General features: G+C 43.5%; 1 protein-coding gene across 3 annotated transcripts in view; it reads right to left on the reverse strand.

Annotated features, from left to right (window-relative positions):
• CSNK1G1 (casein kinase 1 gamma 1) overlaps positions 1 to 20405 on the reverse strand; it is a 153009-nt gene that overhangs the window by 58783 nt on the left and 73821 nt on the right. For all 3 annotated transcript variants that reach the window (XM_075006301.1, XM_075006299.1, XM_075006300.1), the window contains exon 4: positions 18082 to 18151. In XM_075006301.1, the coding sequence (XP_074862402.1) occupies positions 18082 to 18151 (70 nt within the window). The remainder of the gene's footprint in view (positions 1 to 18081; positions 18152 to 20405) is intronic.

Raw genomic sequence — 20405 nt, forward strand, 5'->3', positions numbered from 1 at the left:
TTCAGAGGCTGCAGATGTTGGCTGGAGAGATTGCCATTCAGCATCTTGAGGCATTACTGTCCCAGAGATTAATCTTGTATTTCCAGTCCCTGGGCCCTGCCTCTCAAGGAAGCAAATGAAAGTAACAAGGTCAATATCTGTTAGTCTATAAGGTGCCACAAGACTTTTTGTTGTTGTCAAGGTCATTGAGGTTCCTCTTTCAGGTCTGGTCATGATCAAAATGAAAAAGGGACAATCGTTATCAAGAGAGGGTAGGAGTAGCCACAGCCATGGATGGTAAAGCTGGCTTAAATATATGGAGAAGCACATCTCATAGAACTGGAAGGGACCTCGGGAGGTCATTTAGTCTAGTCCCCTGCCCTTTTGGCAGGGCCAAGCGCCATCTTTTTAAAAATCTATTTGCCCCAGATCCCTAAATGGCCCCCTCAAGGATTGAACTCACAACCCTGGATTTAGCAGGCCAATGTTCAAACCACTGAGTGACTTCTTCCAGTCCATGTGTCCCTCCTGCATTTAGTGACCATCAGATAAGATGAGCAATGTCAAAGAACACATCGGATTTCTACCATAAACATTCTTCTCTCATTTCCAGAGCTTCTTAGTTTGTTGCCATGCCAACCTGCACTAGCATGAGACTGGAAGACACCTAAATGCTGTTCTTTTTATTTAAACAATTCAGCTCACGTCAATTGATTTGTTAAAGACAGCAAACCTGGAGCCAGACAATTTAAGAGGTTGTGTTACATCTTGTTATACAGACCTTTGCACAAGCAGCTTCTGGCCACTAGCAGAATATCAATATATCCATCACACCTCAAAAATCTAATGAGATGTACTCAAAAATTACATCCATTAACATAATAGCAAAAATGTTGGGGTGGAAAAATAAGAGCATCAGCAGAAACAATTCCCACTTCTACATACAACTTCTCTTCTGCGTACAAGAAATTTCATCATGTCATCAATATTTAAAGGCAACATAGTACAATTAGCATAGCTTTCTCCTTAGGTTGTCTTTTTTCATTCTAACATTAAGATAACAGGTAGTAAAAATCCATATTGACTTTTCTAGAGAGACTTTTCTGGTTATGTTCACAGTGTCAGATTCAACTCCTGCCTTTTGGAGTCCATGTCAAATATTAAACCATGTACAAAATGATTTCTCCTGAATCCCTACTCCTCTTTTTAACAATTTCAGATTTAAAATTCTTGTTTGGTGGGCCTTTTTAAAAATACCCAGTAAATTAAGTGACAAGGCCAACAGCTAAACATTTCTGAAGACTTTTTTTTTTTTTTTAAAAAAGAAAAGGACTTCAAGGACTTGTTTACATCTCAGAATTGCAGCACTACCCTAATACCTTTTGAGCAGAAAGTTAAACGGACGTGTCTATCTGAAAACAGTATAAATGGGAAATGTAAATTAGAAGTATTATATTTAAACAAATATTAGCAAAGAAAATTCCAATATTTAATTAACGTGAAGTACCTTTCCATTTGTCCTTCTTGTTTATGAGGTTTACTACCCTAAGCCTTCTGTGGTATCCATTTCATGTAACCCTCATCTTTCATTTCCTTAACCTCTCTTCAGAGAGGCTATCATTCCTATTGCTCTCTTATGAGCTATCCCCATTCTTGCATATCCTCTCTGTAAACGGTGCTTCAAATTGCTCATCATATTCCAGATGGGACCCCAGCAACCCTTTTTACAGTGTCATAATGATCTCTTCTGATTCACGTGCTCCCCCTCTCCATCTCAGAGCTCCGCTTGCATTCTGAACTGAGCTCTCGTCTTGTTGCCAACCTTCATTGCAACATCTTCCTCCCGCTTTGATGAGGTAATGCATCATCATCTTCGTAAGGAACTCTAATGCTATAATATTATTGCACAGTCTGATTAGCTACAATAGCACACTGCATTTGGATAGAGCATGGAGGCTTCAGCAGGTGGGCTCTGGCTGAGTCAATGCCATGTGGCTCTAGCAGCAATTAACACACTTAAGCAGCCTTGTTGCAGCTGCATTGCTCTCAAGACAGACATGAAAGCTGTATCTACACTTTCAAGTTCTTTCGGAAAGTCAAGCCCTCTCTTGAAAGACTGCACAGAGCAGCTACACACAAAATGCGCTCTTTTGAAAGTCACATCGAAAGACTGGGGTACCACTTTTGAAAGTGTTCATCCGGTCCCGGAGTAGGGGTGAGCCCACCGCCACCAGACCCCCGGCCACAGCTCCACCTCCCCATGCTGCCTGCCCTTTCCCAGCCCCACCAGGGACCCTGGACCAGAGGTGGGAGGGGATCCTGGAGCCAGAGGGGATTGTGGCCACCCACCCCTGTCTGGGAGTATCAGCCCCCCTTTCCCCAGTTGAGGTCCCCCTTCCCCATCGAGGGCCAGCCCTGGTTCCCTCATCTCCCTCTTACCCAGCCCCCACATAGTACACTGCTCCCTGCCTAGGTAATTTGATTGTGATATTGTTTGACACCACAAAGTTTATAGTGATAGTTAAAGGTTTATTTTTGCATCATCACTGTGTTCTGTGCTCTTATTGGAGGGACAGTGGGGGATGGATGCATGTGGAGGGTGGGGCCTGTGTGGAGTGACTGTGGGTGGTGGTCACTGGGACCTATGTGCAAAGGACTCCTGGAAGGTCTCCCAAATGTGGGCCTGGTGTGTTGGAACAAGGGCCAGCTCTTCAAAGCTGGGGCCAGATTCAGCCACCCACCCCGGGGCGGGGGAGGACGCCTCGCTCTTGCCCTCCACAATGTTGTGGAGAGCACAGCATGTGCCCAGCACCTGCAGGACGTTCTGCAGGCCCACCTTTAGGCATGTGAGGAGACACTGCCACTAGCCCATCAGGCTCCCAAAGGCCCGCTCCACCACATGGTGGGCCTGGTTCAGGCATGTGTTAAAGAGCTCCTGGGTGGGGCTGGGGTGGCCAGCATAGGGCTACATTTAACCAGGGCTGCAAGGGGTAGGCAGCATCTGCCACCATACAAGGAGGTATGGTGATGTCCCCAGCTGGAGCTCCAGTGGCTGGACATAGGTCCCAGCCCCATGGGGTGGCAGAGCTTGAAGTTCCAGAACACCCGGCTGTCGTGTGCAGCCTGCCCAGCCTACAGAAATGTCCCACAAGTGTCCCCTTGGGTCCACCTGGAGCACTACTGAGTGGTAGCCTTTTCTATTGATGTAGGTGCTGACACTGCATTCTGGGGCATGGATGTGGACGTGTGTCCCATACAAGGTACCAAAGCAGTTCGGGAAGCCAAGTGCTGCAAATCCTGCAACAGTTATGTCCACACCCATGTCCACACATGGATAACCCTGTGCAGCAGAATGGCATTGATGGCACGAACAACCTGCATAGGAGGAAGGGCCTGCGCTCTCATGAGGGTATGACAGTGTGTACCCAGCCCCCTCTCTTTCAAGAGCATGCTGTAGAGTAGACCTAGCTGAAGCGTATAAGGTAGTGTCTTTTATTGGATCTTCTTTGGTTGGTAAAAAACAAACTTCCACGCTACAATGAGCTCTTCCTCAGGTTTGGGAAAGAGATTTAGAATGTCATAGCAAAACACAGGGTCGAACAATTTAGCAAAAGTGGTTAGCACACATTCTAAGGGACCAATCAATAAAACAGCCAGTAATTTAGCTTTTGCTGCAGAGGTGAGTGCCTCATTAGTGCAGCTGGATTTTTCTATAAGTAAAAATCTTCTCTGGATTATTGTTTTGTTCAACTTTGAGTCCTGAAGCAAAATAGCCAAGGTATAAGATCCTTTATAATAGTGCTTATAATGAATACACCAACTCTACTAGAACTAAATGGTGTCATGAATGCAACTGCACATACAATTATGTTATACTCCTAAACATGAGCCTCTGGGCACAAGCCATGGAGTCGTGGTCCTTTTACATGATCACAAACCTCTGTTAATTGCACCACAGATTTATGAACTTTCCTAAAAAATATTTCCCAATACTGGCTGTGAAATAAAGCAAAATAAACTCATCGCATTTAAAAAAAGTCTTGGAAGTGTAAAAAAATCTAGAACAATTCACATCTGGGCTACAAACAGTACATGAAATTTCACTTCAAAGAATAGAGAAAGTTACTGAATGTGTGACTGAAGACAAGGCTTTTGAATGAAATGGTTCTTTTATTCTCAGCTATATGGTTACAGCCACAAAACAATTTGGCAAACAGTATGCCACATGACCCAATTTTACTCGATATTGTTATCCAGTCCGTTAACTGCTGCTTTCAGAAAAGCACCTCCTGAAATATGACCACTTTACCTCAGAATTTAAAATCTAGTCCTTAACACCGCAGTAAACATATCTGCCATGATTTAAGGAGGAAACTTGTTGGGGGAAGGATGAACTTGCTTTGGATGAGATCAGCCTCACACTAAGCCCATCCCCGAATTGCACATTGAGGAAGGAGAGCCAAAGAGTTTAGTGCAACAGCAATCAGAAACCAACTAATCACACAGAGGTAAGATATCCACAAAAAACACTTAAATATTAAATCCTGACACCATTAAATCAGAATGAAAAGGAAAATGCCTTAATCATACCAAGCATTCAAATTCTAATGGCCTGGGTTCTAATGTTGTGCAGCCTTTTGAGATTAACTTCCTTAGGTTAAATTGCGTTTTGTTAAAGCTTTTGATGTTAAGAAATTGCCAAATTGCATATGCTCAATAAGTCATTTTGAACAATGGAACGGTCGTATTTAAAGCCACATATTCTGAAGTAGGTAAAACATTAGTCCTTTGACTCTAGCAGGTCAGCTTCAGGATAGTAAAACAGAGATGGTTTCCAAATGAATGCAACAATGCCTTATTGTGTTTCATTCAGATAATTCAAATACACTTGAGCCAAGTACATAATACAGAAAGCTGCAGTAAGGGAAACCTAGAGCTGCCAGTTGACATTGTCATTTTCTTATATATTTGCCCATTATTTTGAGAGCCTCATGGCTACAGACCATCATGGTGATGCCATAAGTCTATTCCCTATTTTACTTCAGCATATCTCAGCTTTCCCAAGGGAAAGACTGTCTTCTCTGATGCTACAGACTCTTGAAGCCCCTTTCAAGTGACATTGACAAAAGAAATGCCTGACTAGACAGTGAAACTACAGGCCAATCACGAAGCAATTGTATCAATCACTAACTTTACCTCATTTTCTTGCAAACATTTTCAACCTCAGATATAAAGGGGGATCCCTAACTTTTGGAGATGCTGCTGCCATGGCATGGACATCTCAAAATCACTCCTCAGTTATTCCAGTCATAATAAATTTCAGGCCAGGAATGAAACCAGATAATCAATACATGTTTACTGATGTTTTGAACAAAGTCACTCCCCTGAATTAGTGGGAATCATTAGATAGGCGTTGTGAAACAGAGCTCCTACAGTTGCTAAGCCAAACTTTCACAGCAGACACAGTACCTTTCATTGGTTGGTATTGTTCACGCAAAACTAAAAAAAAAACTGGAAGATTAAAAAAGTAGGAAAACATTTCTGTTTCAGTCTAGGAATCAAAATTAAAGTGGAAGTGCAGTTTAACACAGGTAAAGAGTATTACGTGCTATTATTTAAATTAATAAAAATCAAGTTGTTACATTAAAACATCTACCTTCCTAGCTGTTGTAAAATGATGCACTGAGTTGCACATGAACGTGTTAGTAATCAGATTATTATTGTTTAATATGCAAAGATCAGAGAAAAACTTGATTTAAATTTGTTTTTTCCCTTGGTGATTTAAATAAATCCACCTTGCTTGAAATTCTTTAAATTAAAATTAGTGCTTTCCTGAAAAGTTATGGAAATTATGTTGGAATTATTAGACAAAGCTTTATGGCCTATATTATGGAGGAACTCCAGTTAGACAATGGCCCCTTTCTGTGTCTTAGCACTGTTAATTACATGATCAAGTTGTTTTTTTTTTTTGTTTAAATACTGCAGAATATCTGCTACATTTGGTGCATTGTTGAATGATGTTCAAAGTATGAGGGAAAGATCCTGGAGACCAGTTCCTCACTCTGCATTTACATTGTTGTACTAGTCAATTTGTCCCAGAGTAAATCCAAAGAAGGTCAATGGTGATCAGAAATAGTAGTTTAATGCACTGGGTAAATCGATTATAAATAAGTCACTCACTGAATGAAAATAAAACTAACCAAAAATATATGCACTCTGAAGGTTCTTATTTAATACACACTATAAAATACCACATACCTACAAATATATGGGACACTAATGCAGATCAAGTAAATTGCACAAGCAGGAAGACTGCTCTCTACATTTCCCATATAGTTTTCTCCAGTATCACTCCTGACAAAGATTCTGCTTCTCAAGCAACAAGTTGAGATTCTCTCCTTTGTTCACTATTATCAACACCAAGAAATCAGAAGGGGCCACAAAAGTAGTAGATAGACTCCAAAGACTTTAATACAGAAAAATTGGCATGATGACTGAAAATGACTATAAAAACAATGGACTCCTTAGGTATACAACACCACTATTCCTCATTCAGTATACTGCTTTTTGTTTATGAACAAAATATAATTATTGTGAGCTTTTGTTGGGTTGTGAAAAAGTAGAGTTTGTGAGAGCAACACAGGAAGGAAAAAAAAAGATGGAAAGCTGGAAGGGAGATAAGTATGGGGCAATGGAAGATGAAGTGCCCGGGACCTTTTGTAGCCAGAAGATAAGATGTGAATGGCAGGGTGCGTCAAATGGTGTAAAAAGAAATCAAGACAGAATCATCTTACATCTCAATTCTGACATCTCAATGTTCCAGAGGCTGAGGAGACACTAATCTGGATACAGCTGCAGGGTTGTATGAATACTAGTGGAGTTGATGTCTCAGGATAACAAGCTTGATCTGGGAAAAGAGAAGAAAGCAGGCCCAACCCTTCTCCTGGCCTGTAGCTGCTGAGGACATATGCTATATGGCTGGTCAGAAACACTGATTAGCACCCAGACATCATGGGACTTTGCTATACTAAGGACAGATAAGGTTCTAACAGATGGAGAACTCAAGGTGAACAGGGAAGGTCACTATATTCTTCTCAGTTATGTGCAGCAACAATTTCCAAATTGGCAGGGTGTCAGCAGGGAATGGCACTTGGTAGTCACAATACTTTATCTGTACATGCAGAATACGCTCATGGTTCACAGGAGTGGCAGCACAGTAAAATTCCAGGTTTAAGCTAAATTAAGCATTTTTGTAAACCAAGCAAGCATGCTTATAATAAATTCCTGGCACCAAGTCTGCCAAGGTCCAGTTTCTTTGAGTAAGTCATATGTCAAGTAGATTAGTATAAAAATAGGTCTCAAACAGAAATAAACTCATTTTCACTGCACACGTATCAAGCAGAAACAGTCTGGCACTAGGTATATGTTTAAACACTATCTCAAGGCATCAAACTGAAGCCTGTAAATGGCTGGCAATACATCTTACTGTTCAGATTACATCAGTCAACATTCTGACCTTTAACTAAGACTTTAAGAACGGGAAGCTGGGAAGTACTCTTGAACAGTTAACAGTTCCATTAGCTCTTCTGCTGAAAGACAATATTGAGATTGCTCCAGTGGAGCAGCATCTGCACTCCTGTTCAACTACTGGTCATCAATATAAAGTCAACATTTGCTAACACATACTTCTGTCCTTTTTGAGTCTAGCCACAGGGTTTCTCAGAAACTGCTGTGAGAAAACAAAAAAAGCAGTCAAGTAGCACTTTAAAGACTAACAAAATTTATTAGGTGAACTTTTGTGGGACAGACCCACTTTTTCAGACCAGAGACATACCGGAACAGACTCAAATATTTAAGGCACAGAGAACCAAAAACAGTAATCAAGGAGGACAAGTCAGAAAAAAATTATCTAGGTGAGCAAAACAGACAGTAGAAGGGTATTGGGCGGGTGGGTGGAAGGTCAAGAATTAGATTAAGCCAAGTATGCAAACGAGCCCCTACAGTGACTCAAAATTCCCATCATGGTTCAAACCACATGTTAATGTGCCAAAACACTGAATTTTTACATGGCTGCCAATCTCTCCTGAGATGAGCAGCAACTACAGAAATAGAATAGGTTTGTGGTCCGTATTCTAACCCTACTGCAGTAAATGTTCTGAACATATACAGGTTGAACCTCTCTAAGCCAGCACACTCTGTCTAGCACAGTTTTAGTTAGCAGGAAGTACACTTACTTCCATGGGTGTGGCCAATTTTCCTACAGTCCCACAAAGTTGGTTTACAGCCACCAGTCCGGGCTCTCAGTGTTCTGTGCTGTTATTTAGCTCTAATTTACCCATAAATACCTTCTAAGAACCCCAGTAAGCAGTGGAAGTGTTGACAATGCTACTAGGCAATACTGACCACACATAGTCTTGCAAATTCTCTCATTCAGCACCAGTCAGGTACTAAGGGTGCCAGACTAGAGACAATCAACATGTAATAACCACTGACTGAGAACTCCAGAACACCTTTAACTCTTGACCACTAATCTCTTAACCAGAGACAAGCCAACAAACAGGCAAAATATGACAGTAGCTTTTTAGTCTAATTGTTACTCCTTTACTGGAAGAATTATTTTCTTCCCCTTTGGCCTCACAAATGTTAACCTTAAAGAGACAGCAGTGTGGTTAGGCAGTGGCAAAGTCAGAAGACCTAGATAACATTACACACTGCTACTGTTAACTGGCTATACAGCTTTCAGCAAGTGACTGCCTCTCTCTCAGGTCCTTCAAGCTGTTACATGGTATCATTACCACTTTTGAAGCACTTGTTCAGATGAATGGTGTTACAAAGTGCAAAAGTATCATCTGTTCTGACAGTATGGCTAGCCAAGGGCTTCTGAGCAAGAACACATGACCCAACGTGGGAGAAGTGGAGTGATCAAAGAAATTAGGGGCATGTACATACAAATGAAGGGGCTGTGTTTCCAGACTCCTACTTTGGGGACCAACTCAGGTTTAGGTAACCCAGAATAGGGATAAAAATTCCATTCTACAGGTCTCCTAGTTACAACTTTTCAGGCACATATGCCCCCAAAAATCAAAATTTAGTCCAATATGTTGTATAAATTTTTTCAGTGTGACCTTGCAGAGGACCAACATTAGGTTCTTACAAAGTTCGTGAGGTCCCTAAAATACCTACAATTTTACAATTTCTAGGCCATGTGGGTTCTCACTGAATTATTCATATTTCCTTTTTTGACTAGCTGTAGAGAAGGAATTATGCCCTCAGATGGAACTATATTAATGGAATATGACAGACCACCTGGCAATCAGTATCACTATATTTGCCTTTTATTTAAAGAGTACTCTGGAACATCTAATAGAATGAGCTGCAGAGAAGGAAGAGATGAAGGACAATCGATTTATTCTTCTCACCTCACATCTTCTTTACTTATGCTGTTCAGATGCTCTACACACAGAGAATCTGAGAGTACAAGTTCTCCTGTATTTCCCATGGACCTCTGTTCCCTTTCCATTCCCTGTGGAACACAGACCCTTCTACATGGCTGCTCCCACATACTGTCTCCTAAAGCTAAACTCTGTTTGGCAGGAATTTTATTGTGAAGATCTAACCATTTTAGAAAGTGTTTACATTCATTATGTTCCTGACTACTACACATAGTGCTCAGTTCTGCAATCTGCCCATGGCAGCTGCTTTGCTACAGAGCTGTCTTGTGATTTGTCCAGGCAATTAACTCCTAGAGCTAACCAGCTTACCCACACTAGTGAATTCAGCAGAGTACCAACTTCACTTCCGCTAGATATGCATTTTCTGTTTTGTTGTTTCACCATAACTTTTGTAGCAACTGATACTGAAATTATCCTATGAATGGGGAGAGGGGTTCAGCAAGATCCAGGTCCGAATGTGAAAAACCTACATTCCACACCCTGGCATCTGACAGTTGTCCTCTCCCCAGAAAGTCCCAGCTAGTTGGTGAGGGAAGGGAAGAGAAGATGACAAAGTATGGAGAGGCTGGCCTCTGCCTCCCCTGCAGCTATAAAGCAGGAATGATATCCTGGTCTCACTTACTGCTCTCCTCATATTGGAGAAGGAATCACATGGTCTGCTGCATCACACATGCAGCAATTGCAGTTGTTGCAGGGATATGCCAGGTTGCGTCTGAGCTCAGGGCTGGGGAACAAGGCCAGGGAGGAGCTTGAGCATGTGACCCTTGTAAGCTTGTAGTAGTAGTACCAGCATCCTTCAGTCTATGTAGGCTATGGCTCGCGCCTTTCATAGTTCCATTTGGGATCATCATTTGCAGCGTCGACTGTGACTGTGAAGACCCACATGAGTGACAGCCCTTGCTGCATCTGTTGCATGTGTAGTGGGTGTCTAACAGGTCCTTACTATGCTTTGTGGGCTCGCTTTTCCTCCGCTACCTGTCTGATCCTCATCTCACCCTTCTGAAGGCACTTATGTAGTCCCTGCCTCCATCTGCTGCGATCGTCTGCCAGCTCCTCCCAGCTGTCCAGCTCGATGTCTACCTCCCTGAGGTCCCTCTTGCAAACATTTTTATAGCGCAACTGGGGGCGTCTGGGAGGTCTTTTGCCAGAAGCTAGCTCACCATACAGGATGTCTTTTGGGATCCTTCCATCATTCATCCTGTGGACATGGCCAAGCCAGCGGAGCCGCCGCTGCCTGAGGAGGGTGTGCACGGTTGCGATTCCAGCTTGCTCAAGGACGGCTGTGTTGGTAATTCTGTCCTTCCACGATATTCCAAGGATGCGCCTGAGGCAGCGCAAGTGGAAGACGTTCAGCCTCTTTTCCTGGCGGGCGTACAGTGTCCAAGACTCGCTGCCATAAAGGAGGGTGCTGAGGATGCAGGCTCTGTAGACTTGCATTTTAGCGTTGGTGTACAACTTGATGTTATTCCACACTCTCTCACTGAGTCTGGACAGAGTTGTGGCTACTTTTCCGATCCTCCTATTTAGCTCAGTGTCCAATGACAGGGTGTCAGTGATGGTGGACCTGAGGTAAACGAACTCGTGGACAACCTCTAACGAATAGTCGTCAATTGATTGGAGAAACAGCAATGTCCTGAGCAAGTACGTTTGTCTTCTTTAGGCTGATGGAAAGCCCGAAGTCCTTGCATGCTTTGGAGAACCGATCGAGCAGTTTCTGAAGCTGGTCTTCTGTATGTGACACTACAGCAGCATCATCTGCGAACAGCATCTCTCTGATGAGGACTTTCCGCACTTCAGACTTAGCTTTCAGCCTTGCAAGATTAAACAGTTTCCCATCAGATCTTGTGTGCAAAAAGATGCCCTCTGTTGAAGATCCAAAGGCATGCTTCAGGAGGAGTGCGAAGAAGATCCCGAACAAGGAGTAAGGATACATCCTTGATTGCCGTCGCTCCTGATGCTGAAAACATCCGATAATGTGCAGTCATATTGGATGGTTCCTCTCGTGTCTTCGTGGAAAGACTGGATCATCTTGAGTAACCGTGGTGGACAGCCAATCTTGTGGAGCAGTTTGAATAGTCCATCCCTGCTGACCAAGTCAAAGGCCTCGGTCAGGTCGATGAACGCAATATAGAGTGGCTTCCTCTGCTCCCTGCATTTCTGCTGCAGCTGCCTCAGAGAGAAGACCATGTCAACGGTAGATCTCTCTGCGTGGAATCCGCACTCTGATTAAGGATACACCCTCTCAGCAATCTTCTGGAGTCTGCCGAGGATGATGCGAAGGAACAGTTTACCAGTGATGCTTAGGAGGGAGATTCCACGGTATTTGTTGCAGTCGCTTCTGTCTCCTTTGTTCTTATACAAGGTTACAATGTTAGTGTCGTGCATATCCTGTGGAACCTCTCCCTCTCTCCATCACAGGCACAGTAGCTCATGTAGGGGTTCCAGGAGGGTGTCCGTGGCACACTTGGTTACCTCTGGTGGTATACCATCCTGGCCTGGGGCCTTTCCTACTGCAATGCTGTCGATGGCTTTCTTCAGTTCGTCCACAGTTGGTTCCTGATCCATTTTGTCCATTGCTGGTAGGAGCTCGACGGCAGAGGACTGTATCAACCACAATGTTCTCGCGTGAGTACAGCTCAGAATAGTGCTCGACCCAGCACTCCATCTGTTTGGCTTTGTCAGTGATGACTTCACCAGATTTGGATTTCAGAGGTGCCATCTTGTTCTGGGTGGGTCCCAATGCCTTCTTTATGCCCTGGTACATTCCCCTGAGATTACCAGAGTCAGCACTGGTTTGGATGCTGCTGCATAGCTCAAGCCAGTAGTTGTTGGCACAGTGCCTGGCTGTCTGCTGTACTGTTCTTCTGGCTGCTCTGAGTGCTTGCAGAGTACTCTGGCTCGGTGAGCGGTTGTGCTCCAGGAGTGCAGCGCGCTTCTTTTTGATGGCTGGAATCATCTCATCAGAGTTAGCTTCGAACCAATCATTTGTGTTTCTAGCTCTTCTTCCAACCACCAAACAAGGCCGTGTTGTAAATTGTATCCTTCAGATGCTGCCATCTAGATGTCACATCGGCACCCCCAGGGCTCCTGCGCAGATTCTCCTCGAGGGTCTCTCTGAACTTTTCGGCTCTCTCTTGAGTTTGCTGTCTTTCTGGCATCAATGCGGGGCCTTCCAGTTGGTTTAGAGTAGTACAGCTTCTTGGGTCTCACCTTGAGTTTGGAGCAAACTAGCGAGTGATCTGTATTGCAGTCGGCACTATGATAGCTGCGTGTCAGAAGGACGTTTGAGGTTATCACGTCTAGCGATGACCACGTCTAGTTGATGCCAGTGTTTCGAGCGTGGGTGTCTCCATGACACACTGTGCTGTGGCTTGGTTTGGAAAAATGTGTTTGTGATGCACAGATTGTGGTACGTGCAAAGTTCGAGAAAACGCTGTCCGTTTTCATTCTTTTTTCCCACACCAAAGTGGCCTAAGCAGGAAGGCCATGATTTTCTTATTGGTTTGTCTGGTGCTCAAATTTCAGTCACTTGTGAGCTTTGGGAACCTTAAGCCTCACGCACCCAGTGAGGCAGGTGAACTGTGACTGTGAACTGACTGGGGGCTGCCCAGCAAGATGCGATGATCTCTCCCACCGTTGAAGCCAACCCCTGGCGCTCATCCTCTACACCAATCGAGCAAGAGCTTATAACCGGTATCTGTTACCTCCCATGTTGGTTCAATGCTGTTAAGCGATGCTGGAGTACCTCTCCAGGCGCGAGCCCAGGCAGTTTTTTTTTGGGACCCTGGGCTGCCCAGACGCCAGTGTCCCCCTCTCAGCTTTACTGATATAGTCCAAAGGAGAGGATAACCTCTACATCTGGTACCAGCTCAACTGCAGGAGTTGCCGGGTCAATGCCAGAAGTTGGCACAGAACTGCCTTAGGACTCCCCTCCAGATTTTCTGTCAGGATTCACTCTCTTAGCCTTGGCTCCTTCCCAGGATAACCCACAAGGCAGTGAGCTTGTATCATACATACGAGCCCAGTATCAAGGAGATCCTTCATCAGCGACTTAGGAACTGATGATGGGGGATACCAGTAGTGTTTGCTTATGAGGCCTTCTGCTGCTGACAAAGTTGAGTGATTTCTGGGTGAACTCTAAAGATGTAAAAAGATTCTATACCCCAAGTCCAGGGTGGGAGTTGGAGGACCCTCCACAAGTGACATCACAGATAGGATATCCTGTTTTCATTGGCTCTCCTGGTCTCCTGCCAACTCACTTCCTGCTTCCCTAAGGATTCCTGGAGATTCTCTAGGACTTGCTGGTTATAGTTTTAACCTCTAGCACTTACTATCTTTGGTTTTAACCTTCACAGGCAAAGCAACTAGGGTTAGGTCTATAGAATTAACTGCTGAAAAAAAGACTTTACCTAACTGAAGGGCTGGAATGTCTAAAAAAATAGTGTTAATTCCCCATTCACCACACGACATTTTATTTTGTATTCGAAGCAAATGCTTTCAATACATCTAGTTGCTGTTATTCCAAGATTTGTGCTTGGTTAAATACACTTCATCTTCTTTTCATTATAAACTTGCTTAAGTGTTGTGTGTTAAGTGGATGGGTGATCTGAGCCCTAACTGGTAAATTGGGGTGTTCTGTTCCTTTGGGAGCAGAGTCTCTCACAATACTGTGACTGTCCAGTCAAACAGGGGCACATGTTTATTGCCAACCTGTACTGAAAGCAGGATGTGCAAGCCCTAGAGGAGAAGCTTGTGTTGCCCATGCAGACAAGGAGCTGACCGCTGGGAGGCAGAAACAAGGCTTCCTCATACTCAAGGAGGGTGACAGGAGATGCCTCGTGAACCTGGGTACCCCTGAGAAGTGTTACAATTACCCCTGCCCATACAGAAACAAAGGGGTAGCCAATTATAGGACCAAAGCTTCAGAGCAAGGAGGAAGTTCAGTAGTCAGAAAAAGGGAGAGGAGCACCCAACCCATTGCTGGTAACAAAGCCACCGGTGTTAAGAGGACAGCTCATGGAATGTAATGACCTTGATTGAGCCCTTAGGGCACAGAACCAAGCCCCAGACTAAATCATGTGGCCTGTGCCTGAATGGACCATATTTAAGTTTGTGGTAGAATTGTCCAGTTTTTCCTACTGCTTTCAAAATGTGTATGTGGATAGGTGCAGTACTGAACACTAGCTCTCAGGTGACCAAGACTGTTTTATCTCAGTACTGTATGTACAGCCTCGGCATCAAGACACAGCCTCATAAGTGTTCATTTGGGCTCATGCTATTGAGCTACAGAGGGAGAAATTTAAAACCCTTTCTCTCTCTTTCAGATTTAGTCCTCTTGAGGCAGCTTTTCTGACAGCCCGTTCTTTATAAGATCAATGTTGCTGGAAAAGTAAATACGGTTAGTTTGCACAGAGCTTGTTAAATACAAATTAGTCCAACTGCCTCTGAGGGCCACATCTCACACTCTACCATTTTAAAAACAGTATGAGAAGTAGCTCTTTTTCTAGAAGTCCCATGGGACCTTGTAGACCAACCGATTTTTTGGAGCATAAGCTTTTGTGGGCAAAGACCCACTTCATCAGATGCAGTAAATTGGGGTGTACTGCTCCTTTGGGAGCAGTGAGTCTGGCAATACTGTGAATACTGTTCATCATGGGTCTTTGCCCACAAAAGCTTATGCTCCAAAAAAGCTGTTAGTCTATAAGGTGTCACAGGACTTCTCGTTGTTTTTGCTGATACAGACTAAACACAGCTACACCTTCTGATACTTGTCTCCTTTTCTAGGAGGGCTGGTGAACTAACCAGCTGAGTACTGACTAGATGCAAGGACTTTTGTGTGAATATCTACACTGAAGTTAATGGCAGAAAGAAAAACAGTCACCGTAGGCCACTAGAGGTGTCACTGGAGACAGAGACAAAATGCTGGGACGAGAAAAAAAAAAAAAAAAGACACAGGTTGCAAAGAGATGCAGCAAGCAGAAGCCAACTGTGTAATGTCCACTTCAGGACCATACTACTTTGGCTAGTTACTTACTGGTAACTTTTTCAAACACTGCCTCTGTGCCCTCACACCTGCACCAGTGTCTCTGGTGCCAAGCTGCAGACCTCTCTGGGAAAGCAATGTGACTTGGGGTTCTCTTGCCAGCCACACAATGAGTAGGACATCTTCATGTCACCCTGCTACTGGGGGGGGCGGGTATTACACTGTACTTCACTGAAGCATCTTCTAGTTGAGGAGTGGGAGCCTCTCTTTCAAAAGACAACTCTAAATGCTTTAAAATCTGTAGGATTACACCAGTTTTTAAATGTGCTATGCCTCACGGGAGTGCAGTAAACCCTCAAAATACACTGTTTCAGGGTATGTGCAACTCACTTTAAAGTGAGTTAAGCGCAACTTGAAGCTGCTCTGTGGCCCCTTCCCCCTGCCTTCCCCAGCAGTGCGGCTGTCACCCTGACAGCCGTGAGGCTGGAGAAAAGCAGGGGGAAGGCTTTTAGCTTGCCTAGCTGCCTGCACCTATCTACCCCAAGGTGCGGGCAGTGAGGCAAGCTAAAAGCCTTTCCCCTGCTTTCCTCCACAGCACTGTCCACATGGGCACTTTGGGTGGTGTAACATTCCTCGGGGTGGGGACAAGATATCAGTAAAGTCTAGAATAAATGCTGGGAAGGAAATCCTGACAGACATGAATACCTATGGGAAAAAAAGTTAGTGGGTGCTCAGCATCCTCCAGCCCCCTCCCTCCCAGCATTTCTTCTCTGCTGTGACAAGCTGTTCCACAGCATGCAGGAGGCTCTGGAACAGCAGGGACAGGGCATGCATGGGGGATGGGGCAGAGATGGGCAGGAAGAGAAGGGAAGGGTTGTGGGTCAAGTGTTCCTTGTGAACTGTGCGCCTCTGTGGCCACTCAGGAGAAAGTCAAATGCCACGCAGTTAATTAGCAAAGTGCCCACACTAGGTTTTTCCTTCCTACTGGTGGTACACATGTGCATGTGCTTCAGTGCTGGAATAACTCTGTACACAAGGGCTTTTGCTCTTATAGCTAAGTCAGTTTGGGATTTTTTTTTCTTCTGCCTTTAAACTGCCCAGATTTCCCAGCAAACCCCAAGCGTAGATAAGTCTGTGGAGACTGCCTGGTTTATGAATCCTTGTACATGACCTGGTACTGCCGTGTGCACTCACCGATCAGACACACCTGTCACTTAGCTGGTGAGCTTTCTAGCTGCAAAGCCAAACATGTCATAAGTGAAAACAGCATCAGAGCGACTGGCCCTCACACGAAAGGGAGCAGGGTCCAGTGCACTTGCTCTGATTACCTGCTACCCAACTGGGGTTAAAGGGTGGTACATGAGCCTTAGAGGGGGCAGACAGCTACTGGTGGGCTGGTGGTGGATGTCTGCTAACACTGCCAGGAATAAGACAGCTCCTATAGGGCCTTAAGATACCACCTAAGGAGGTACTACCTAAGATACCTCCTAAGAGATGACACCAATCACACCAGCACATGAGGGCTATGCAGAACGTCAACCAGTAGTAAAGAGGAGCTGGGAAAGGGCAGAGCAGAAGACAGACCCTCAGGGAGAAAAGGCAGCACCCAGCTTGGAACTGAAACAGGAGAGTGTTTGAACTCTGAAGAGAAAACAGACCACTAAAAAGGACAAGCTGTGCCCAGATTGTGCCTGGAGTGAAAACACGAACACAGAGAAGGACTTTCAGCTGGGCTCAGCCCCTCTTCCCTGAAACTGGGATGAAGGCTTTGTACAAAGTTTTCCTTAGAAAGAGTGCAGGACTGGAGCTGGAGACTAGAGAGGGGAATGTTTTGAATATTTGTACTGTGTGCATTTTAAAGAAAGCCTGAATTAAGGGGAAATTTGAGGCAGACCTCAACAGACCCGAACTTGTCAAGCAGAGGGCACCATAGGTCAGATGAGTCATTTGCAAGAAGCTAAGTGCAGTTTCCACTTCAACCACTTAAGCTATCGAAGCAGTGATTAATTCAGCTTAAACTTTAACGTAACATCCTACGTCAATGGACTATAAGAAATATTCAGGACTGATTCTGATTATCTGTCAGAATATATTTGGAAGTGGTGTATTCCTGTGAACAGGCTGTCTTCCTACCCTAGTATCTGTGATGTGCTGAGAACATCTAGTCAGGACTTGTTTATACAGCACTGCATACGAAGCCAGGGTGAGAATCTACAGCATATCAGCTTGCCTCAATGTAACGTCCCATGTGGGAAATGTTACAGGGCACTGCACTTACATACAAAATAAATTGGCTCAAGATTGTTTTTAGAACACTGATGGTCCCCGTGTATTATTGGCACAATCATTCTCTGTGTATTTATGACCCTCATCAGCCGTTATCAAATTTCACAAGCATAAAGATTCAGTAGGTGAAAAGTCCGCATTACGCAAGAGGAGGGCGTGGGTCACTTTACAAGGTTTTAACATCATAAGACCTATTTATCAGGCCTGTTAAATTACTATTCCAGTAAAATCTCTAATAAAAGATTGCTATTGGAAGCTATGCTTCGTTTGCCCCGTATAAAGTTTTCAAATGACAGACATGCCACGGTTTATCACAGTGACATTTACTTTACAACCCCAGCATAAGCTCAGTGTACAAGATGAGAGGAAGAACTCACTTACCTGCACTGCCGAGCTGTTTATAAAACCTGTACTCTAAATGAAGCTGTGGGGCCCGGGATTTTATTGGTTCCTGCAAGCAAAGAGAGAAAATAATTGTCAAATTTTAATAAAATCAATTCTATGGAAATCTTAGTTTTATGTGAACCCATGGCCAACCAGACATTTCAACATGTAATAAAGTACAACACAAGAATTAACTATTAGCTACCACCTAAATGAACAGCGGACAAAAAAATAGAAGCTGCTATAAGAACATTATATCCCTTACTATGAAGAGCTTCTCTAATTTTAGACAATACATCTCTTTTAATACTTGAAGTGTTAGAAAGGGAAACCAATTTCAAATAAGCAGTAGTCAAAGCTTCACTTACTTAGAAAACAACCACAACCCTGTAAGCATATTCTCTGGAAGAAACGACACCAGAGCTGCAAGCTGCAGCCCAGGGGAATCACTGGTAGTCCACATTGCCATTTTTATGATTATTAGCATAAGTTTTTGAAGCTCATTCAAAGCCACATTTATTTTGCTGTTTTAATCAGTACTTTCACTGTATAAACATGCTATCTTGTTCTCAGTAAACACTGTGAACTGCACATATTGGGTGCATCTACACGTGCCCTCCTCTTTTGAAAGAGGTATGCAAATGAGGTAAATTGAAAATGCAAATGAGGTATAAGTTTACATATTGGCACCTCATTTCCACATTCTAATTTCAAAAGGGCTTCTTTCGAAAGAAGAAAGCCAGTGTAGATGCTGCTCTTTCAGAAGTAAACCCCTTCTTCGAAAGAATCCTTCCCATTAAATGAAGGGAAGAAGGATTCGTTCAAAGAAGGGGTTTACTTTCAAAAGAGCAGCATCTACACTGGCTTTCTTCTTTTGACAGAAGCCCTTCTGAAATTAGAATATGCAAATGGAGTGCCGATATGCAAATTTATACCTCATTTGCATACCTCCTTCAAAAGAGGAATGCAGGTGTAGATGCACCCACTATGTTTAAAAAAAAAAAACAAACAAAAAACAACCAACCCCGTACTGGAGTTTTCCTCATTGAATCATTTAAACATCCCAAAGTGAACCAGTTACAATATTCAGCCATCTTTGATTTTTAAAATATGGTTCACTTGCAGGTTTAGAAAAATATAAAATTAAGGCTCCTATATACTTCCAGCACAAACTATCCCTCAAATTAGTAACATCTTCACAGCCAATGTTTGCTCAGCTCTTCCATCTGTGCTACACAAAACAAAGCTAGTTTTACATGCAGAGTACCAAAAAACACCACCAAAAAGATTTATACCTGTATAACTACAAAGCTAGACCTCTTGTTAAGAGAGGACACATGCAAGATCTATTCACGGACTATATGAAAACCAATGACTGAATATGGCTCAGCTGGTAGTGCATTAAAGTGTTGCTCATATCAAGTGTTGACATGGCAGTAAAAATGAGAATGAAGAATTCCGTGGCCATGGTAGGATTGTTAATGGGTCAAACACCTTAAAGGAAAAAAGTTCATAGAACACAAAAAATCCTAGAAGGCATGGTAGAGATAGAAAGACAGGGCATATATTTCTTACATGTGTGGGGGGGGTGAAAGCTAGCATTTCCTACACTCTTCTTTTTAAACTGTTCATAATTTGAAGCGAAATATAATAAGGCAAAGACCTATCTAGTCTGCTTCTGAAATTCAATGTTTAAAGTATGGGAAAGGTAAATCAACCTAGACCATATCAGATGTCTGCCAATAAAGAAACCAGTTGCTATAAGTGAATTTAATGTTGATTAAAAGATGCTATACTCCAGCCCCAGTGAGTTAAGAATTCTAGGAAGCCATAAAATGTACAGAGTGCGGTTAACCCATGATAGTCCTGTTAACACTGCCTATGCTGACAAATGGGTTTCTCTGAACATGGGCAGGTAGCACCAAGGCTATTTGGTCAGTTGTGAAGTTCTGGTGGGCATCAGATGTGGGAGACATTGATTGCTGTATGTTCCTCTCTGGGTGAGAAGTGTATTGTTCATGGAAAAAGCAGTATTTTTGCTCCCATATTTAAAATAACAGAATTTGCCATCAGTCCTAACTCTTGCCATGAAGGTAGATATCTATTGTTGGACAAAGCTGTAGGCAGCTGCCACAGTTCTGACAAGTGGCCAGAACTCAATTTGAAGTTTCAAGTTCCTCATAATGCATATGATTTCCATGACCAGCATCTGATGAAGTGAGTCTGTGCTCACGAAAGCTCTTGCTCAAAACTTTTCTGTTAGTCTATAAGGTGCCACAGGACCCTTCGTTGCTGTTACAGATCCAGACTAACACGGCTAC

This window comes from Carettochelys insculpta, chromosome 12 (genome assembly GCF_033958435.1).
Source record: "Carettochelys insculpta isolate YL-2023 chromosome 12, ASM3395843v1, whole genome shotgun sequence".
NCBI lineage: Eukaryota > Metazoa > Chordata > Testudines > Carettochelyidae > Carettochelys > Carettochelys insculpta.